The following is a 23,287-nucleotide window of genomic DNA, read 5'->3' on the forward strand; positions in this document are numbered from 1 at the left end:
GTCAAATCCTCAGAGTCGGACATAACAGTTGCGACAGTGAAGGATGTGAAGGTCAACGGTCTGAGCCGCAAAATGGAAATATTCTATTTAAGTAATTGCATTTTTTTTTTTGTAGTCTCGTTTGATGACATGACACCGACAACTCCAACAAGCGATTTGCACAAATGCATTTTGTTTTCTGCAATATTTCATGTTGCCCGATGGGGAAATGAATGGATCTATTATTATCGTCGCTACTGTCAGAACAGTGTGATGGGCTGTGATAAACCTAAATCACCCCCGTTGGAAACATTCTGGGAATTCCCCACATGTTATTTCTTTATGATGTCATAACTCTCCCTTTATAAAACTCTTAACAGCCAGCACATTGCCAGATGCACGGTAGCTCTTTGCATGACTAATAGTAATAATAATAATTATAATAATAACAATAATAATGTATAATAATTTCCCCATGTCATAGTTTCAGGGTTTTCTTTCTTCATAATAGTGAAATGATACAGAGCTGATTTGGAACCAGCCTGATTATTCGTCTTTCGCGATAAATGGAATTGATGTATGATAGTTTGCCCTGAAATCAGATAATGCTGGAGTCCTTGTGCGTTTATTTGGTTTTTCGTCATCTGGCAACACTCTCCTCAATCCGGCTGAAGGTAGTAGTAGTTTCATCAAGAAAGTTGAGAGATAAGACTCTATTAATAATTGAGGTGTTACTGCAGCAAAACAGTGCGAGTCAAGAAAAATAAAAATAAAAATTAAATTAAATAAAAATATGTATACCTACACATCTATAAAAAGATGCAATGCTTTTGTAGGATCCAATTTGCGTCAGTTTGAACCCCGTGGCAATGACGGTCTGGTGGGGGAGACATAAGTGTTCAGGTGACAGAAAAAAAACGTTCCCAACAAAATTCAAGTGCTTTATCTAAACACTTTCAAAGTCAAACACTTTAGAAACAAACATTTGTCTATCGTGTTATTCGCTCATGAAATGATCCATACGCATAGAATCAAAACATAACATATTTATAAATGTGCATCTGAACTAGGTTTGGGCAGATTTATGACTAAATCATTCATCGCGATCGACTCCATCGACGATTTATTTTTTATTTTTTTTATCCGCCAGGAAAAACCCGAGCTTTGATATGATGTAAGTGCAGTTTACCGTGTTCTGAAACTGGAGCGGAGAGGGAGAGGTTCAAGTTCAAGTTCAAGTTCAAGCTCAAGAGATCATTTATCACATACATATACATACGGTCATACATATATGCAGTGAAATGTCATGACACCCGGTGATTACACACACTAAGCTCTATAAGCTCTAAAAATACTACAGTCCCGTGCAGAGACTTTAAGAGGGGCAGGTTCTCGAAAAAAAAAAAGAGAAAAGGCACATGGATCATTTTTGATTTCTCCTCCAGACAGCGGTTGCACACCGCCTGCCGTGCCTGTCTTTTCATTTGAGATCTGTTTATTTATTTTCATTTGTTTCCCACGTGTATGAAACAAAATCTTAAAGCACAACTCAGCGAAGGGACTCTCCCGTTCCGTCCCATTCCAAAAAGACCTGTGCGTCTCCCTGTTACTTTCCGTTGCAAAGGGAATGTTTTTTGTAAATACTTTTATTGTAAGTAATAAATCCTGCACTTCTGTAATGGGGAGACCGCATTTGTCACATCACATTACCCCCCGATAATATCATCTATCAGCGATCGCCACGAGCGATCACCACCAGCGATCGGCGATCAGAAATTTGTACAATCGCAAAAGCCTAATCTGAACATCCAATAATACTGTCTAGTAACGACCCACGTTAGCTGGCAGGAGATTTAGAAAAATAAAAAGCTGGTTTGTTTGGCAAGTAACTTGGGATTAGTGCGGTTCAGCTAAAGTAGGTTCTGGAGTCTTGAGCTGCACAATGATTCAAACACCTATCGATTTCCACTGTAATTACGCACCATCTTTTTCGCTTTAAAATGTTGCTGTGCTGGCACTCGTGTGAACTTCCTTTTTTGGACCAAACCACGCCGAGAGTAAAATAGACCCTCAGCCCCCCACCCCCTCTTCCGCTATCAGCAGATGCCTCGCACTTAAAACTCCCGAACCTGCTGCATGACCTCATCGGGGGGGGGGTCAGACAAACGAGGAAAACAAGCTCGCCGGTTGTCCACCACGTGCAGTGAGCATCAAGCCACAATCATGACGTTGTTTAGATAAATGAAAAACTGTGCAATCACAAGACCGCTTGTTTGGGTCTTAAGAACATAAATAATTTCTCATGGAATTTCGAGGTTTGTTTGCATCATCTTGTTCACATTTGTTCCAGGGCAGACAGACGCTTAACTTTGTTAAATTTAAAAAAAATAAACAAAAGAGTGGGGGGAAAAAATAATAGTTTAATTCACTTTAAAAGAAAAGGGCATTATTTTCATGTGGCCGGCACAATGATGCTGTTTTGTCGAGGAGCAGACACAACTGCATTGTTGGAATGCCCCAAATACTTTTGTTGCTGTTTCAGTTTGTTTCCCAAAACTGGTTGAAGCTCAGCTGTTTGTCAACAGTCCATGCCGGTGGTTTTGTGTTTAGGAGCTTTATCTCTGTCCAGGAGTCTGGCATGTGGAGTTTGTCAGGTGGAGCAAGGTGCAGATGCCTGCATAGATAAAGCAGAATTGGTGTCGAACAGAAGAACCAGCTCTTTCAGGTTATAGAATATTCACCTGCAAGCTTAATATCCCTCCTTTGTAGAAGGTTATAAACCGTTTTTAATCCAATTTGGTGTCACTATTTCACCAGTAACACCTAATGCAGAGGCCTTTGTCCGGTTAGTTCTTGGTTACTTCTTTTGCCAAGTGTTAGGTCATCTTGTGTGCCTATTTTGTGGCGAAATTCTCAAAACACAAGACGTTGGCATTTGATATTCATTGTTGCCCATTCGATAACGAAAGAAAAAAACGGTTGGTTGAGTTTTGGTTTGTTTGTAGTTCAGCATATTTTCAATTCCAAAAGGGATCCACACCTGCATGAAATGTTAAGATGTTAATATGTGTAATTAAAATAATTTCGAGTGGTGTAGGTTAAATATAACACCCAGCAACATACGTGACATTCACACATAATATCCAAGACTTATTTTATAATGACACAACAGCAGTGTGGTGAAGAACACGTTGTTTAAATCAGATGAATGGGTATATTTTGGACAAATGATTTCATAATAGACGAAAATATAATAATAGATAGCCTTCGGATTATTTTGTTTGACTTTTTTTTCTCCATCAATATAACAGATGGTAAGTTAGTTTGATCAAAATGTGTTTTGTGCTGATCGATTTCCTTGTTCCGTCTCTTTCAGAGCACCAGGCTGCCCTCTTGCAGCTGAAGAGAGAATGCAAAGAAGAGGTGGAGAAGCTGCACGTAAGTCCAGCACTGAGGCCCGAAACGTGCTTTATGCGCCAGGGAAAATTAGATCGGGCATTTTTGCAATGACAGGAAAGTTCATTTTGTGGGATTTTGTGGATTCATCCGTGCAAAACGGTTTGACTATTAAAAGGTAACGCAGGCTTAAAAACTTCATCATTAAAATTACCTGACTAATCCTGCAATCATAATTGGCTAAAAAACTGTGATTTTAGATGTGTTAAACCCCTTGAAGTGCTTCCTTGTGAGGCGAACGACGGCAATTTTCTTTCCCCAACACAAGATGGCACTAAGCAGTCATCGTATCTTCCCCTTCTGTTTTGCAGCCTCACAGTGCACATGAAAACGCAGATATTCACTCTGAGGCATATGTGGCCTTCATAGATCTAAAGGAAATAGAGCTGCATTTCAGTCACCGCAGAACACGCTGCCACGCTCGTTTTATGACGAATAGGCACCGTGCGATCATCTGCGGTCAAGGATAAAATAAAGAGAAAAAAACGTGGAAATCCTTTTTAACATTCGGAGTACATGTTTATCACGTGTCAGTTACAAGTTTTATACATGGTTCTGTTCTTACGTCCATGCTGCTTTGGCCAATAGTGAAATTCAAGCCATATTTTATATATCTTCATATATCTACACAAAACTTAATTTTTTTTTTATCGAGATGTGCCGCAAGAATGAAATAGTGATTAAAAAGTGTTAAAAAGCAAGTATATTGTAGTTATTGTATTACCGTGTTGGATACAAACCTCGGGTACAGCTGTGACATCATGACTTTGAACGGTTTTCCACCTGACAGCCCTCTGACCGTGCGCCACGCCCGCAGCAATCTGCGATGGAGCTCAGTCGCACCTCTCCCCATCCCCGAAGCTCCGTGAAACGCTAAGATTCACCGCTAAGGTGGCTTTACCGAAAAAAAAAACCTCCAAAGTTAAACATCCTCTTGCCGGTCTCGGCGGGGTAGTTACTCAAATTGATTTGTTTAGTTTTCCCGCCCGATAGGAAGACATCACTGACAACCGTGTCTCTCTCTGAGGCCCGTTGAATCAAAACCAAATGGTGTTCCTTGGTCTTTCTCCTTTGTTTCAAGGACTGTCCCTGTCTGTGACCCTGGAAATAAGCGTCTGATGCCTAAACTGAGAAACATGTATTTATGCCACAAGAAAAGAATCGGAACGTGCCTAATTCACTTTCTAAACTGACCACAAACTAATAAGGAGCATGTGTGAGGTTCATTACATTCTCTTTTTCCCTCTCTGTCTCAAATCAATACTTTCCTTTGGTGTGACTGGTTCTGTGTTTAAAATGTCATGTCATTAAGGGACTTGTAACATTTTCAATTACATAACCTTTTTTTAGTGAACGCAAATTAAATTGAAAAAGGGTACATACTGTACACAGATCAGCCACAGCATTAAAACCACCGACAGGTGAAGTGAATAACATTGATCATCTCGTTCCAATGGCACCTGTCAAGGGGTGGGATATATTAGGCAAAGCAGGTAAAATGGGCAAGCGTAAGGATCTGAGACACTTTGACAAGGGCCAAATTGTGATGGCTAGACGACTGGGTCAGAGCATCTCCAAAACAGCAGGTCTTGTGGGGTGTTCTGAGTATGCAGTGGTTAGTACCTACCAAAAGTGATCCAAGGAAGGACAACCGGTGAGGCTCATTGAAGCGCGTGGGGAGGGAAGTCAAGCCCGTCTGGTCCGACCCCACAGAAGAGCTGCTGTAGCACAAATAGGTGAAAAAGTTAATGCTGCTATGATAGAAAGGCGTCAGAACACAAAGTGCATCACAGCTTGCTGCGTATGGGGCTGTGTAGCCGCAGACCGGTCAGAGTGCCCATGCTGACCCCTGTCCACCGCTTAAAGCACCTACAATGGGCACGCGAGCGTCAGAACTGGACCATGGAGCAATGGCAGAAGGTGGCCTGGTCTGATGAATCACATTTTCTTCTACATCATGTGGATGGTCGGGGTTAGGGTCAGATTCAATCGAGCATCTGTGGGATGTGCTGGAACAACAAGCGGCGATCCATGGGGCCCTACCTCACAACTTACAGGACTTAAAGGATTTGCTGCTAACGTCTTGGTGCCAAATACTACAGGACACCTTCAGAGGTCTTGTGGAGTCCATGCCTCAATGGGTCAGAGCTTTGAGAGAGTTTTGGCGCGCGAATGGGAGCTACACAATATTAGTAGTGGTGGGTTTAATGTTGTGGTTGATCGGTGTATATACAGTGTATGTATACTTTTTTTTTTAGCAGATTGTAGTTATCTCTGCGATGACTCTGATACAGTCCTTATTTGTTTGTTGACATTGTGATTTTCCTCCATAAAGGCAGAGTTTGAGCTGAAGACCTTCCAGTTGAGAGGGGAGCACGCCGTTTCCATATCGCGACTGGAGGGGACCATCACCAAGATTCAGCGAGACAAAGCTTACGGTGCGAGCCAAGGCCGGGGCGAGCTCCGCAACGCCGCCGTATCCACCGAAGACGACCCGCCGCCAAGGAACTTCCGCCACGTCTGTGTCCAGACGGACAGGGAATGCTTCATCAAAACAACCGAGGGCGAGGGCGACCGGCCTGCCCTCAGCCCCGGCCAACACGCTCCCAAAAGACTCATCCTGGACTCTATCACCTTGAGCCTGGGGCCGCGGGGCCCAGGGGGCCCTGGTCCGTCCCTGCCCCCACCACCCCCACCTCCACCCCCTCCCCTGCCAGGCCAGTCCGCACCGCCACCGCCACCACCCCCACCCCCACCTCCTCCATTGCCGGGCAGTATGGGACCACCCCCACCGCCTCCACCCCCGCCCCTCCCAGGTGCTGGCCCTCCACCACCACCACCACCTCCCCCACCACCCGGAGTGGGACCACCACCCCCTCCACCCCCACCAGGCAGTGGCCCTCCCCCGCCTCCACCCATGGGGGGTTTTGGCTTCGGATCTGGTCATAAGGTGGATAAGGCCCCACGGAAGCCCGCCATGGAGCCGGCCTGTCCCATGAAGCCTCTGTACTGGACCAGGATCCAGATCCAGGACAATAAGTAAGTTCCAACCCAGTTTTCCAATCTGTGCATCTAACCGGGTGGCGGATAGTTGGCCGTGGGAGGTCCAGTCTGAGGGGCTCCATTGATGCACTCTGTGATAGTAAGTGGATTATCCAGCCCATTTCCAATGGCTGCGGTGGATGCCTGTGGATGCCAGGCTTCCAGCTTTATGGCCTTGTATTTCCACGGCTCTACTAGCGGGGCAGGTTTTAAGCCGCGGCCCGCACTCTCTGGTTGCTGGCCCGACTGACTGGGCCACAGCGGTTTTCATGTGAGCTGTAAATTTTACAGTAGAGGGGCAAGTCAGGGGGCAGTAAATGGGTCAGATGTTTTAACTATAGCTGGATCAACTGTGTGATCTGTGTTAATGGTGTGAGGCTTTAAGTTATGAGGGGAAACACTGCTGGCCTTGAAATGATGCCGAGTGTATGAAATTAGTGTGAAGAAGTACAGTTTGAAGTGTGCAGAAGAAAAGGCTGAATAAGGAGATCCCTCAAAGAGGGATCCAAAAGTGTCAATTAGAAAGTTGACTCGCGTGGAAAGCTTTGGTGGGATTTTGCATATAATTACATTTTCCAGCCTAGCTGCTTGCATGGTTTTTGCTGTGTTTTCAGAGGCCTAGGCCCCTCTGAAAGCAATATGAAATCAAAGAGAATTTTGGGATAGCATCATTAAGCCCTTGGTGGAAAACCTCTTGGCCGCCCTGGATAAATACTTTCAGCGCTGTAATAGAAAGCCAGCGGCAAACAATTGGACTTACTTGACCCTAATTGAGTCACTGGCAGTGCAGTTGATTGTTCTGGTATTCAAGCCTTGATGAGGCTGCCAGCACTTGTGTTGTTATGCCGAGTTCTTCTCTCTCTGGGATATCTCAACTTTACTACTTTTCCTAAGCTTACTTTTTTTTTTTTTTTTTTGTTTGTTTGGTTTTTTTTTTGCAAATTTGTGTTTTTAAATCCTTTGCACTCATTATTTTCAGTAATAGCCGAGTTGATCGTATTGAACCGGCACACATGTTCGCTTCGGGAGAGATCTCGATACTAATGCGCTTAACGAAACAAATGTTTATACAAAAATGATAACGAGTGATCTACAATGCATCACGGAAGCGACCCTTCAGCAGATGTGCCTGATTGCTTTAACCTGATTGCGGATGGGGCTCACATCCCTTTTGATAAACAGTGTGAGAGAAGAGCAGGACAGGTTCTATGATGCTCAGACTGCGAGGCTGTAAAACAATCAGAGTTTCGAGGGCCGTGTCAGGGAACGGAGGAAAGGTGGAAAGTGAAGCCAGCGGAACAGCTCTGAACTCTGGAGAAAGCCTCCTTCCTCGGGTCATCCACTCCTATTGCCTCTGTTTGCTTTTTTTCCACGTTACTCGGCAACCGCCGTAGCACAACATTGCCTCCCGTATTCCTGCTATTTGCTCAAAATAGTATTTTATGGTAGAAACGAGCCCTAAACGGCGAGCTCCCGGAACAATACGTCTGTGTTGTTATTGTAAACACTGCTTTATAAAGAAGAGATCTCAGCGTGGCGGAATTTGTGCCAAATGATTTACAGCAAAATGGAAATAAACAGTGCCAGGACTCGAGGAAACAAATAGACTACACAATTCGTTTATTTTTCTTCCCTTTTCTAATAGAGTGAAAGTCTTATCTGAAACAACTTTAGCCGGGCCCTCTCCAAAGCCGAGGCTCATGCGTCCGTGACCAACACGTCATCACTTAGACCCACCGTTGAAACAGAGCCGTAAATACATATACCGCAGACTGGAATTCTCTATCTGCTTCCAGCAACAACACACTCTGGGGCTCTTTAGAGGAGCCAGGCATCGTCAACACCAAGGAGTTTGAAGATCTCTTCTCCAAGGCCACGCTGCAGCCAAAGAAGAAGCCCCTGTCCGACACCTACGAGAAGAAGGCCAAGACCAAGAAGGTAGGGGATGTTTTTTGGCTGTTCCTCCGGCGTATGGCGCTATGTGTTTGATGAGACGTTGCGACGGGTTAAGACAGGTTGACGTCTCACTGGAAAGCGATGAAATGGGGGCTTAAAAATAGAGGTTTTGTTGATGGCATGATTGGGGTACGGGGGTCCTACAGTCAGTAGCACCTCCCTTGTAGGAGGCTCCAATCTCCCTGAAGGCACAGAGGAGTCTTCGTTCAATTCAAGTTCGTGAAGTCTCTCATAAGAAATCTCATAAAACATTCTAACATTGGGAACACTACCCGTACTTGCCAGGAAGAAAATGATTTCTGCTCAAATATGAATCTATTCATTTTTTTTTTTTGGCTTTAAATGCTTCAAATTATTTCAGGACACTATGAGGCGGTTCTTTTGGATTAAGAACGCTCCCGATAGAAATACGTTCGACCCTGTGCTTGTACAGTATATTCTATCGCCTGTACGTATCCCAATCCCTTCGATGTCGCCCACTGGCCTGGCCGCAATGTCATCCATTGCAGCCAGGCCGTGCAGGAAGACCCCGCCCTCCCTCTGTGACCCCTTCTAGAAGTTTCTCTTTTCTGAGAGTTGTCCCGAGTTAAGACTTTGCCGTTAAATTCCGAAAAGTGGCCTCGCGAAGCCCTTTGAAACTCTACGGTGGCCGAGGGCGATACTGCGTAAACTTTGACTCGACTTGACACTGCGACTTAATGGCTGAGGTTCTGCAGTCGATCGCCCACTGGACCCTGCCTGCCCAAGACACACTTGTTGATGTCAAGTCCGATGCTGCAACTCAGCACATCTGCTTCAGACAGAGCTGTGTCAGCAGACCAGCCCCTCCGTGGTCCTCAGTCTGGCGTCCGAGCAGTTAAAAATCGGCCGGTGGCCCAGACTGTCCCTCTAAATCCATACCCGTCCTCCATTCTGATCAATTTGTAAAGGCTCCTGTGTGTGTGTGTGTGTTTGTGTGTGTGTGTGTGTGTGTGTGTGTGTGTGTGTGTGTGTGTGTGTGTGTGTGTGTGTGTGTGTGTGTGTGTGTGTGTGTGTGTGTGTGTGTGTGTGTCTCTGTTTCCATCCATCTGGTCACTCTAAGGCCGCAATCTGCCCAACATTTGATCCGACTCAGTTAGCCACAACCAGACGCTAATCTTGCCAACTTTGTCTAGTCAATGTCTTGCATCAACCTCCGAGAGGTTTTACAACCCCGATGAATTGAAGCTAAGAGAACATCGTGTTGAGGTTAGGCAAAGTCTCTGATGGAGCTGTCCGACCCGAGCCAAACTACAGTTAGATAATGTTCGTATACTTTTGTCTTGTGATCGTGGGGGAGCTCAGCACTCGCTGACCCGTGTTGAGGGCCAGATGGAACATTGTCAGTCCAACTCCATTGCAGAGGGTTTTGTTTTTTTTTTGTTTTTTGGTTTTTTTTTTTTTTTTCATAAAACACCAATACGTGAAGGCGCAGTTGTCTTTAGCTCCCTTGGCAGTCCAGATAATCCCTCAGCTAGTCTAAATAGAAGCAACTTGTTTATTCTTTTTTATCCGGAGAGGCTCGCACTCTGTTTAAAGAATAAAAAATATATCTGAATCATCAACAGATAATAGTTTCCCAGAAGTTCGACATGTTGTGTGTGTGTGTGTGATCGAGAGTGTTAATGATGATGATGACATCCGCATGTTGAGAAGAACTGGATGACAGAGATGGATCGACTAGAACGATGAGGAAAACTGAACTGGTGGAAAAAAGGATGGAGAAGACAGTGTGTGTGTGTGTGTGTGTGTGTGTGTGTGTGTGTGTGTGCGTGTGCGTCCGTGCGTGTGGGGGGTGGAATTGGAAAGGAAAAACATGTTCATGATTTCCCTCTCCCGAAATCTTGACGGTGAAGGAAGAGGAGATTGTTTTGCAATATTATTATCCTCTTCTTGTTGTCTTAACTACCAACAGCAACAACACACACGCATAAGGAAACTTGAGCAAGGATTTTTGAGCCCGAGACAAATTTTTCAAGATATTAAGACATTTGTCCAAAAAAAATCTCTTGTCTTTAAGAGTTGTTAAAAGCAAATATTTCAGGCTGGCTTGATATCATGTTATATTCCATTTGAGAGGAATTCCTTTCATTTTTGAGTGTGTGCGTGTGTGTGTGTGTGTGTGTCCGTGTGTTTTCCCACTTCTGTGCTTGCACAATGCTCAACGACCATTCGTCCGGACAGTTTCTTAGGCACTTTCTCAGAAAGCGTTGCCAGATCGCGTTAACGCCACAGCCCCGGGCGTTTGCTCAGCAAATCCAAAATGGGTGGAAGAGAGAGAGGAGGGGACGTGTGTGTACATTATGCATATATATGAACCATTTCCCCACATACCAAACAACTGTACACGCCAGATCCGAGCGGGGTGTGTGTGTGTGTGTGTGTGTGTGTGTGTGTGTGTGTGTGTGTTCGATGCCTATCCACGAGTGAGTTAATCTTTATCACGTGTGCCATCGAAAAAGGGGGGAAAGAAAGAAAATCAAAGCGCTTGTTTACTCTAGAGCTTTTTCTCTCGGCTGATTACCATATCAAAGCCGACAGGATGACAGGCGGAGAGCCCTCTCACCCTCCCAGACCAGAGCAGAGCAGAACAGGGGTATAATTGCAGGCATGTGGCTTCACTCCACCGGCCAGGGGAGGCGAGCGGAGAAGGGAAGGGGTTCCAACTGGGGGTGGAAGGAGGGCGGGGGCTGCAAAGCCGGGAGGACGCGCGTGCCGGTGCATTTGTGGTTTTGGCGGATGAGGGTGTGGGGGGGGGGGTGGCGAGGTAGGTGGGGAGGGGTGGAATGATGGATGGACGGATAGAAGAGCACACGAGATAAAAAGTGAAACTTGTGAAGTTGTCAGGGCTGCTGGAAGGAAGATATGAAGAGGAGATAAGAGAGAAGATTGATGCAGATGAATAAACAAAATCACTCACACTGTGCGTGCGTGCGCGCGCGCGCGCGTGTGTGTGTGTGCGCGTGCGTGACGTGCATAGCGCAAGCGTCAAGGCAGCGTTTTCATCAAGTCCATATCAGGTTTATACGCCGCCGTTGCTTTTTAAACAAACGGTTGTCTAAACCGCGTTAGAATCACGGCTCCGCGGGAGTGAGTTATGCATCACGGCGCTGGGTTTATTAAAGGCATATTTGAAACGCGGGCTCTGACGTAGGAGAGTGGGCGTAAGATTAACAATGAGTGTATCTTAGGGGGTTATTGATGACAAACCTCTTGATCCGCGCGTGTTATTGCAGCGTGACATCTGTGTGGCTGAAGCCAGACGGTCCGACGGACCGGGCGGACGGTCACCGCCCGTGTGCGCCGGCCGCCCCGGCGCTGGCTGTGTAAACTATCCGCTCTGCGATGTCCCTCCCCCCCCCCGATCTGGACCCGCTGGACCCCCTCAATAACATCAGCCACCTGCTGCACCTCCGCGACAGCGTAATCTTCCCTTCTCCTTTTCTGTGGGATCTACAGAGAAACTTTCGTTTCTCCCTTTTTTCCCCTCCCGCCTCACACCCTTTGACCCAGCGATACTGTTCTTTTTTCCCCTCGATGAGAGTTACCTTTCCACCCACAGGAGGGAGCTGTTCCCTGTTAATATCCGCCCGTTATTGGTCTCAGCATCAGCATCACACAGTCGCCCCCACGTCTGAAAAAAAGCCCGAGCGTCCAGCGCAGAGTTGTCTTTTCTCATTAACTTAACTGTTCGGGCTAATTGGAGAGTTCTCGGAGAGGTTTCCCGGGACGCTTTTAGTGTGGCCCGTCCAAAGCGGTTAATTAGAGGTGTTGGGAAAAGCCTGGCGCGCTGAGCCAGCCTTCCCAAGACTCCAGAGTGGGAGATCCCCAGTGATCCGGGTAATAGTGCTGGAAGCAGCATGGCACCCACTAACGCCCTGTAATGCAATACCGACTTCTAAGGCTTCTGCGCTGCAGCTCCCACTGGACAGCCCCAGTAGCCGTTCGCACCGTAATACCTAATGAAGAAGCCTGACACATTAACTTTTAGAGCAGGCCTTTAGCTTGCCAAAACTTTCTCTGGCTTTATGGCTAATACAGTCATAAGTAATTGTGACCATGTGTAGGCACAAATAAAAATCCTGTGAATTTATAGTTTGTTATAAAAATCCCGGCTTCTCCCTTGCCTTGCTCTTCTAGACTGTCCTTTTATGGTGGCATTTCTGCCTTTGTACTTTCACTGTGACCTGATATTTCTGATAATGTGACACATGCTCTTAAACCTAAATAGGGAGTGTAGAACATTACGTCCCGACTGATGCAACTTGACAAAGTGTGTCCCGGCACACTTGTGTGTATGTGCGCGCGTTCGTGTGTGGGTGCGTGCGTGCGTGCTTGTGTGTGTGTGTGTGTGTGTGTGTGTGTGTGTGTGTGTGTGTGTGTGTGTGTGTGTGTGTGTGTGTGTCAGTGTGTGTTAGACATTTCTTAGTGTCCTGGCGATAAGCGATGACAATTTGTGTTGATGGGTCTGGGCATTCAGGGTCAGTCCAGAGGATTCACAGACATGCAAGTGTGTTGCATCCCTCGTCATCCATCACCAGCTCCTCCACTCCTCCGCCCCTTCAGGCTGGGAACACATTTTTTTTGTTATTGTTGTTTTTTGGTCCTCGCCTCTCGGACCTCTTTGCATATATCAAAAAAGGGTCCTCCCGACCACGGAATCGTGTCTTTGAATACGCTTTAAATTGGTGTTTGTAAGATGGGCCTTGACTCGTGTAGACACATTTTTAAATCGATTTCTTTTTTTTTTTTTGATCAGATATTGTCGGAGCTTTATAGCGTAGGTTTACTTTAAAGAATGATGTTATATATCTATAAATATAACGATAATATGTATGTGACGGTCACTCCTATCATGTTTGTTTTGATTTCTGCCTCTCGCCAGATCATCAAGCTGTTGGATGCGAAGCGCTCCCAGGCGGTGGGCATCCTCATCTCCAGCCTCCACCTGGAGATGAAGGACATCCAGCAAGGTGACTCCCAGGAAGTAGCCCTTATTTACTTGATCCCAACGGCAATAAACCAAATTTACAGTCGCTTTCCCTCATAAAACGGGGATGACTCGCTGACAAAACGCAGACAGGGGGGGAATTCTTTTTGGAGATGAGACATTAAGCCGCCGTAGGAGAAAATTATTTTCCTCCCATTTGACAGCTGCTCATTCGTAACCGGATCCACTTTGATTTCTTTCTTTTTTTTTTTTTTTTTTTTTTTCACGCTGGGAAAGGAAAAGGGCCCGCTCCATCAAAATGCCTTGATACGCCAACGTTGGAACCAGATTCAGCCCTTTTGAGCATTTCTCTCGGGTTCTGGCCGCGATCCTTTCTGCGCTGGTTAAAATCAAATTGCATCCTCCCCGACAACACAAGCGGCGGAAGAACCGCGAGGAATGATTACACTCGGCGTTTCAGTGGAAAATGCAGGCGCGACCGTGCGTGCGTGCGTGGTGCGTGCGTGCGTGTGTGTGTGTGTGTGTAAACACATAACGGCTGTGCTGGGGGACCGTGGCTGCGCCGACCAGGACTCGGGACTGAGCTCCGTGCACGGTGGCGGCGAACGCCTGCCGCCTGGCTGTCTGAGCATGCGGCCAGGCGATCTGTTTATTGTAGCCAGTGACGGTTTCCACAAGCCCTAATGGGAGCGACACCCCGTTAATGATGTGAGCGTGTATAAATCCACCTTTCACAGTTTGCAGACACCGCGCTGCCACATAAAAAGCACCTCAAACGCCGGGGCGAGCGGCACGCAGGACCCCGGCCACCCCCTTTTCGGGTTTTTTTGGGGGGTTCTTGTTTCGTCTCGGGGATTCTTTTCTATTTATTTTAATTTTTTTTCCTGTCTTCCCTTGTCTCCTTTTTTTCCGCCAATCTACTAAGTTGGGAAAAGGCCCCAATAAAAATGCGCCTGCGTTCCCCTGTGTGTGTGTGTGTGTGTGTGTGTGTGTGTGTGTGTGTGTGTGTGTGTGTGTGTGTGTGTGTGTGTCTGCTTCCTAATGGGGGGTGTGTGGAGGTGAAATGGACAATTTGAATCTGACGATGAAGGACAGCGCCTTAATAAGCGCCTCGGAGGACCTGGGTCCCCCGGCCTCGCCTGCTTGCCTTACCCTTTGTTGCCAAATTAAAAGGACATGGGACATGTAATGTAATTAGAGCGACAAGGGAGGGAGGGAGCAATAGAGTGGAGGGGGGGTACCGAGGTACTGGGGGACCTCAAGGGCCACCATGGTTCAAGGGCGAAGGGTTGCCCCCACCCACCCCGCCCCCCAACACCTCGCTCCACCACACGCACAATACTCGTACTCACACAAACACACACACACACACACACACACACACACACACACACACTCTCGCTCTAACCACATACAGCCAAAGCCGATGAGTGAAAACTGGAAGGAGAGGGTGTGAGGCGGTCGGCAGGCCAGCTTTGATCTACGGGTGTGGAGAGATATCCGGCCCCCCGCCCCCCACCCCACCTCAGATCAGAGCCCTTGGTTGCACACTGGACCAGTCCCCCCCCCCATCCCACCCCCACCCCCCTTTCCGTGTGTGATTGACGGCTGCATGGCTGAGGGAGTGAATAATCCACTCTAATAAGATGTAGGAAGCGGGGACCTCCAGCGCCGACCCGCCCCAATCCAGACGCCGGGACCCAGACCACATGGATGGTCTTCACCACGGCAGCGACGCAGAACGTCCCCTCCCTGTTTAAAAGTCTCATTTTCGGTCTTTCACTTAAAGGCCGTGCTCGCCTTCAAAAAATCGTAGCTCTAGATCTACAGTCGAGGCGTCGCGGCCGTTTGTTTTCCGCAGCCCTGCTGAGCTGACGGCAGCCAGATCACCGTCAGCTGATCTGGGGGGAAGGAATGGAGCCCCACCCTCCCATCCCCTCTAGCTCCCCCCTCCTCCACCCCTGCGTCCTCCGCGAAGCCGTAAACCTGAGACACAGAGCAGGAGTCACTTGCTCTCCCCCTACAACCTTTCATATTCTACCTCACAACGCAACCAGCTTCGTGCTTTTTATTTATTTTTTTCCTTCTCTTTGTCTCGTCAAGTCGCAGACTTGACTTAGGAAACGGGCCGGGATATAGACAAAAAAAAGAAAGCGTCCTCACGGTGTTTAGGTCTTTATGAAGACGCCTCAATGAATGAATCCCGCTGTCTTAGCTCCTCTCACTCTGTCCGGCTCTCTCTCATTCTATAAAGACTGTCACCGCCGTGCGCTGCACCGGTTCTAGCTGCAGGTCGGTTGCGGCGCAAGCATTTTATTTTTATTATTTGCTTGTTTTGATGTGTAGACCCACGGTGCCAAGTGAAAGTTGCATTGATATTTCCCCGGATTTTATTGTTGGATATGGCCTCTCTTTAATATCACTTTTTATTCTCAAAAGCCGTTGCAACCACCGCGAGTTTACATCCCTGATAATAAAAAGCATTTTAAATCTTGGAACCCTGGCATGGGTTTGAAGGAAAGCCTTGCACCGCCAGTGTTTAATCCTTTAATAAGGCTGTAAATGTCTCTAATAGATGTTACTGTTTCAGCTGTTCTGACTGTGGACAACTCTGTGGTGGATTTGGAGACCATCGAGGCTTTATATGAAAATGTAAGTAAGCAGCGGGGGCATCGTTAATTATACTGATCGCCTGAAAGGAACTTGAGAAGCCAAATTCTTTCTTTTGTTTATTGCCGCGCACATTTCTCTTTTTACTGCGGGTTCTCTGACCTACAGATTGCACTTTGAGTTATTGTGTTTTGGGATTCGTTTGTCTCTTGTAGTTCATCTCTGTGCGTGGGGAGCAACCTGTCTCTGTGTCTTTGTGTCGCTCTAGAGAGCCACCAGCGACGAGATCCGGATGATAAACAAACATTATGAGACGTCCAAAGAGGATGAGGTCAAACTTCTGGACAAACCTGAACAGTAAGAATACACTGGAAAAATACTTTTGCCTTATATGTATATATATATATATATATATATATATATATATATATATATACAGTATATATGGTAGATGTCACTTTTCATTCTTTACTTTGAGAGCCGGTCTTATTTTATTCAATTTATTTAGCATCAATTGCAATATTTGCAATGAAGTATTTTCCATCTTAAAAAGACAATACAGGGAGTCTAAAATGCATAATAATCAATGTGTATTTATTTATTTATGTACATATTCATTTATTTTTCTAAATATATTCATTATGCAATGTTTTTTTCACTTGATGGTTGCAGGGCAGTTTCAGCCCTCTTAATCCAGCTGACTGGTATAGCAATATTGGAGGGTTGGGGGTGGTTTTTCTGCGGTTCTTCTAACTTATTGAAAGATTTCACCGGTACGCCGACCAAATAATTACGAGGTGTAAACACGCAACACAACGGGATCGGAATCTTCACTCATCTATTTATACGCGCTTGTGGAAAAGTTAAGCAACCCCGAGTTCTGAAGTTTACGCTAGGGCGGTAAATATTTGCCTACTTCAGCTCATCCGTGACCGGTCGCGGAATAAAACTGCGGCGTGACACAAGGTTCACACGCGGTGCTCCTAAAAGTCTTCCGCTGCCAACGCATTGCATCGACATGTGCGTTGTTCCCCCCCCCTCCCGTCGAGGGTTAAGCAGTCTGGGCCGGTTAACGAGGCCCGTGTCCCGGCGGAGCCGCTCGGCCCCCGGGTTCCCGCCCGTTTGCCGTGTTTGAACAGAGCTGTCAGTGGGGCGACCCGAGCCGTCCCCGACTCAGCGTCTCGCACCGCCGACCAGCCCGGACGTCCACTCCGACGTGGCGCTGTTTACACGAGTCGTCCCCCATCAGCCCTGAGTTTCCTTTGATCAATCACTGTATGCCGATGGCTGCGCTCTCTCTCTCTCTCTAGCTCTCTCTCTCTCTCTCTCTCTCTCTCTCTCGCTCGCTCGCTCTCTCTCACCCCAAACCACCCTCCACTCTGCGGGACCTTTCAAACCCAGCCGAGCAGCACTGTCAGCTGCCCGGCCGCCTGTGAACAGCAACACTGACTCAGCCGCCCCGGCGCGGGGGAAGCGCCCCCCCACCCCCACCCCCCGAAAAATAGCTCTTCCTGTCCGACGTTTTGTTTAATCCTGTCATAACACATCACACCCTGTTCTCCGCCACCCCCCCCCCACCCCCCATTCTTCTTCCTTTTTCCTTTTCTTTTTTAATTAATTATTATTATTATTATTTTTTTTATTCTTTGAGGTTTCTCTATGAGCTTTCCCAGATTCCGGACTTCTCGGGTCGCTCCCATTGCATCATCTTTCAGTCGGTCTTCCTGGAGGGAGTCTCCTCCATCCGCCGAAAGGTGGAAATCGTCTCCAACGTCTGCAAAGTGAGACCACCCCCGTCAAATACGGTTCCTTGATTCAGAAGAGATGGATTGGATGGATGGAGATAGAGACTTCTTGCAATTCCTCTAACTAGGGGAGTGAGTTAATCCAGATGTGTGTGTGCGTGCGCGTGTGTGTGTGTGTGTGTGTGTGTGTGTGTGTGTGTGTGTGTGTGTGTGTGTGTGTGTGTGTGTGTGTGTGTGTGTGTGTGTGTGTGTGTGTGTGTGTGTGTCTTAACAGGAGCTCCTGGAGTGCAACAGCCTGCGGGAGGTAGTGGGCCTGGTTTTGGCCTTTGGGAACTACATGAACGGGGGGAACAGGACGAGGGGCCAGGCCGACGGCTTCGGGCTAGAGATTCTCCCCAAACTGAAGGACGTCAAGAGCCGGGTAAAGGCGAAAACTACACGCGCTCCCTGGGCAATCAATACTTTTGCTGTACAGAACTGGCTTTCAATGCAAAGTATCCCATCCGAGCCATCCGAGAAAATTCTACACATACACTGAAAAAACATGCTGAAATTCTAGAAATCGATATTTCTTCTGGGTTCACTGCTTGAAATTGAAAAATTCAGATTCACATTTTAAGTTCAGAAAACTTCAAAAATATATATGTTCAATTGAAGACATTTCTTAAAGTTGATCCAATGACTTCAATCCAATGATTATTTTTTTTTCTCAGTGTCCACCCACCACTACCACAATTTATTCAAAATAAATCTGCACTCAGATTTAAAGATCTCCCTCCTCTGAGATACACACTCCTAGACACACACTTTTCCCCTGGCAACGACACTGGCTGTCGAACTGCTCCTGCACTGCTTTTTTCCAAGTAAAAATTGGCAACCAGATTCCAATTTCACCGTCACGGCAACGTCTAAACAAAGAATACAACTTTAATATCTGGGGCTTTAATTAGCGCAACCAAAACAGATCTTCATTGTTCATTTCCGCCTCAGGACAATCGCATGAATCTTGTGGACTACGTGGTGTCGTACTACCTGCGCAACCTGGATCTGGTACGTCAACGCCAGAGCCTCTTTTTCAGGGAGACAAAAGAATTTTGAACCCGGAGACGTCCTTGATAAAGTTCCCCCCCCGGGGTCAATCTCTTCCAGCACGCGGGGACGGATAAGAGCGTGTTCCCTCTGCCGGAGCCTCAGAAGCTCTTTCTGGCCGGCCAGGTCAAGTTTGATGACCTCACCAAGGACCTCAGGAAGCTGAAGAGAGACCTGACTGGTAGGACGCGCATTATTTCCCCCTCCAACCGCGGCAAATATTGTGTGAAGCGCCTTAAAGTGCACGGTAGCACCGAAGCATCTCGGAGCTTTGTTGCGAGTCAATTAGGAGCAATTTAACGTAAATTGTGTGATGCCAATTGGCATCCAGTGCATTAGGTGGGTGTATTCAAGACCCTGAACGCCCCGCAACAAGCTTTCCAGAGGCTGTGTCACGCCTTAAAAGCCGTTGTGCATCACGCCGCCTTTGCTTCTCAAGACGAGGAAACAAGTCGGATGAAAATCCCCAAAAAAGCGAATTCCGACCCATCAGAACGGTGATCGGTGGGTTCAATGAGCAGTCGTCGTTTCGCTTCTTCCGCGCTCGCGTCGTCCGTGGCGAAACTCTCTCGGGCGCCAGCCTCCGAGCTAGCCAGTCAATAACCCCTCTAGTCAGTCTGTCGGTCGTGGTCAGGGCCACGCAGGGGTTACGAGGGGACGACTCCCCGTGCCCTCTGTGTCTGTCGTTATTTAAATCAACCAATAATACGGCATATGAAAGCAATTAGATATGCTCCGCAAAGCTCCCCTCCATTTTTAGATCGCTGTTAAAGCCCTCCCCTCTTTGACCCGGGGGAAAAATACAAAGAGTCTACTAAAGTAGCCCAGACCCACCTCAAGCTGTCACTCATTTATTAGGAAAAATGGAAGACTTGAAGACAATAAATGCGATACAAGGGCCCTCGTATTTGATCTGGCCCGGCTCTCCTCGGGGATATTAGCAGCGTTGAATCCCGCCTGTTTGATGAGCTCCACCTCTGACTCCCAGCATTTCTGTTCTGTCAGCCAGTCGCCAGGAATAAATATTTATATCCCGCCTATTATAAACCAGCCTACGGAAAGCCAAGTGGTTTTAATTATGACGCCAGAAAAGGCCGCTTCCATCCGCATTTTGAAGCGGTGTTGCGGAGGCTGGCGAAGAAAAAGACACTCGAGCTGAAGCCACCGGACCCGTCCTGAGGTGGAGGCTCCTCCACAGACAAGGTGGTAGCCATCGGGAAGACATCACTTCCTATCGAGCCCTTTCCATGTAATCGCTGCAAAGCAGTGTGTGTGTGCATGTGTGCGTGCGCGTATATATGTGTGTGTGTGTGTGTGTGTGTGTGTGTGTGTGTGTGTGTGTGTGTGTGTGTGTGTGTGTGTGTCTGGTCCGAGGCTGCGCTTGGCAGCGGGTCAGACTGGCTGCCCTCTCCTTCACTGGCTTGTGCAGAAACATGATCCTCTTTTGATGGGGCTTCCTGTTTGGGGAGAGGGTGCTGACCTCTCTGCGCTCCGCTCAGATGGAGAGAGGAATGAGTGGGAGGCCGGCGGGATCCCGGCACTACTGTAGCGCGCCGCCCGGCTCTGTCACCGGCGTTATGTTGATTGCCGCGGGTTTCGACCGCGCGCTCAACCCTGGAAAGTAACACGTTGTGAGATCTTCACTCCGAAAAACGTATCTGTCATGTAATGTGAGTTCATTCTGCGTCCGTGATTCACCGTCCGCGGCTGGTGGAGCAAACGGCCTGGTTAACCGCCGGGTAATTGGGCCGGACGGCGAGGCCCAGGACGCTCCTTGAATTGAATTGTATCAAATAAAAAGGAACAGTCAGAGCTCATTTGCTGCTCAGGGGAGTTTAGTGTTTCACAGAAGCCCCGGCCCGGGTTCAGCATTCACCGCTGTGGCAAATCAGACAGTGTCCTGGTTTTAAATGGCCTTTAATGTCAGGTCCAGGCAGGGCCTTAGGCTGACGTGCGTTTTATGATGGAGGCGCCTCTTAAATCCCCATTCATGGAGTTGCCGTGTTAAGGTATCGCTGCCGCCGCCGCTCCCTAGCCAGAGCCGCAGATAAGACAGACCTGGGGGTGCGTGTCCCCGAGTGATTTACAACAATGATCTCATAGCCCCCCTCTGAATGACAATGAATACTTGAATTCAACAATGATCGGGGTTTGTACCAGGTCCTTGAGCTGCTTGAATTTGGTCCTCAAAGTTTTAAGCACCGGAATACCTTAAAAGTAGCCCCTTTTGTGGTAAAGTGCTTGAAAGGTCCTTGAAAAACTCACTTTTAAATTTTGTAAAAATAAAATCCCTTAAAATCCCTTTTACAACATCAATTGAATCCAACGTGGTTGGAAATAGACATTTATACTAGTAGATGACAATGAGATTTATATATATATGTATATATAAATATATCATGGATTAGAATTATTTTATATTTTAATTCAGATTACAGTGAAAATTGATTACAGTTGTTTTGCATGAAGTCATTGAAAATGAAATGATTGTGCTTAAAAAAAAGTGTTTGAAAGTCCTTGAATTTCATTTTGTAATGGCAGAATGAACCCTGAATGATGCTTAATTTGATCATTGTTGTTTTTTTACATGATCATAATATCGCATTCAGATGCGTGTCTCGTGACTGTCCTGGTCCATACCTCTACCTTCATTCATTCACTCACTCTGAAATATATTCAATAATTCAGTATTTATTTATTCATCAGTACCTTTTCCACTTTCTGCTTCCTTGCATATGCTGCTCACTCATTGCACACATTGTAATTACTGTTACTGTTTACTCAGATCCTACCTCGTGTATGTAAATATTACTTACTTTTTCACATTTTTACTATTGGTTCTATACGTTCTGAGCATGACTGAAAACCAAAGTCTAATTCCTGATGTGCGTACTGTAAGCACACTTGGCCAATAAAGCCCTGATTATGATTCGGCTGCTGAGTCGGTAGGAATACAGACACAGACGGATCGTCCCACGGCCCCCGACGTATTCCCTCACGTCGCGTCACACCAGAGGTCATTTATGACGACCGCTTCCTCTAACCCCCTGAGCACGACTTAACTCTCCTCCTTATCTTATAAGTCTTGGCCGATATCCCCACCTGTCAACACGCGTCTCCTCCAGCACGCGGGAGGAGCGCCGGGGCCGGACGGGATCGGGCCGCTCGGGCTGATTTATGGGGAGTGGAAAGGGGAGAGCGTGTCTTACCTTTTTCTTTTTCGGAGGCGGTTTCCTGCCCGGCCTCGACGAGGGGGGAAGCGAGAGGGATTTTTTTTTTTTGGGTTCCTGGGTAGAGGGGAGACGGGGGTCTCACAGTCCACTGGGATTGTATATAATTGGGGATTAGCGAGTGAATTCCTCTGATGGAAATGATCCACATCCTCGGTATAAATAACTGTGATGTGCTGTGGCCAGAGCACAGCAGAAGTTTAACCTCTGATGAAAGGTAAGAGTCTGTAAAAGAGTTTCCAAAACCCTTTAAAAACTGGTGTGTTTTTTACAATAGAGCGCAGGAAGAAAAACAATCATTTGAAGAAACGTATATATTATTCTTGTTTTTATTATTATTATTTTTATTTTTTTAATTATTATTATTATTATTATTATTATTATTATTATTATTATTATTATTATTCATTGTTATTATTATTCATTGTTATTAATTATTAATAACAATAATTTAAGTATTAACTGTAATTATAATGACATCAACAATAATCGTCATCAACATTTAAATTGTTTTGGTTATTCATGGAAGCAAATGGACAACAAAGTAAAAATAAATTGCAGAAAACAAGGTGAAGATTTTTCCAAAAAAGCAACATAAGCAAAGGCCCAGACAAAGGAAATATCAGAGGGATTTTCCACTGAGAGAGAAATAAGCACGCACAACTTTTTTCCCCAGTGAGAGCGTCGCTTCCCTCGTCAACCGAAACGCAGAAGATTGAAAAACTGCGTTGGCATCCGAAGTTTTCTCATCGTGGCTTTGCCTCAGCTATGGAAACACATTTTTGATGAATTATTTTTTTTTTTTTATTAAGTACAACTGACACCCTGCTCTTAAAAGCTGGAAAGTTTTTTTGGATTAGACAAAGGGAGAAGAATTTGCTCCCTCTTAATCAATCTGTGTGAAAATATTTCTCTCTCTCGCTCTCTCTCTCTCTCTCTCTCTCTCTCTCTCTCTCTCCGCTTCCTTGTATTTCTAAACTTTTGTATTGAATCTGGCCAGCGTGTGTCTCTGTCGGGGCGGGGGGTTTTCAGACCGACCCCTCAGAGACAGAAACATCCATCAATCAGCTAATCCCAGTATCTTGTGGTGCGCCGCTGGCTCTCCATCCATGCTTATGCAGAATGTTGTTTTTTGGGGTTTTTTCCCCCCAAAATCCAACCAACAATGTTTCATTGTTTCGCTGCAGTGTGATTTCCTGGTAGCTTGCACT

At 46.6% G+C, this 23,287-nt stretch overlaps 1 protein-coding gene across 1 annotated transcript in view; it reads left to right on the forward strand.

Annotated features, from left to right (window-relative positions):
• The window catches only part of LOC307238881 (formin-1), a gene marked incomplete at both ends in the record, with an annotated part of 51,722 nt that overhangs the window by 14,220 nt on the left and 14,215 nt on the right, over positions 1-23,287 (forward strand). The window contains 10 exons of the mRNA XM_080012035.1: positions 3,356-3,417; positions 5,771-6,474; positions 8,274-8,415; positions 13,337-13,424; positions 15,993-16,054; positions 16,281-16,369; positions 17,664-17,793; positions 18,032-18,178; positions 18,748-18,807; positions 18,907-19,027. Coding sequence (XP_079868161.1) covers positions 3,356-3,417; positions 5,771-6,474; positions 8,274-8,415; positions 13,337-13,424; positions 15,993-16,054; positions 16,281-16,369; positions 17,664-17,793; positions 18,032-18,178; positions 18,748-18,807; positions 18,907-19,027 — 1,605 coding nt within the window. The remainder of the gene's footprint in view (positions 1-3,355; positions 3,418-5,770; positions 6,475-8,273; positions 8,416-13,336; positions 13,425-15,992; positions 16,055-16,280; positions 16,370-17,663; positions 17,794-18,031; positions 18,179-18,747; positions 18,808-18,906; positions 19,028-23,287) is intronic.

This window comes from Zeus faber (assembly GCF_960531495.2).
Source record: "Zeus faber genome assembly, chromosome: 13".
NCBI lineage: Eukaryota > Metazoa > Chordata > Actinopteri > Zeiformes > Zeidae > Zeus > Zeus faber.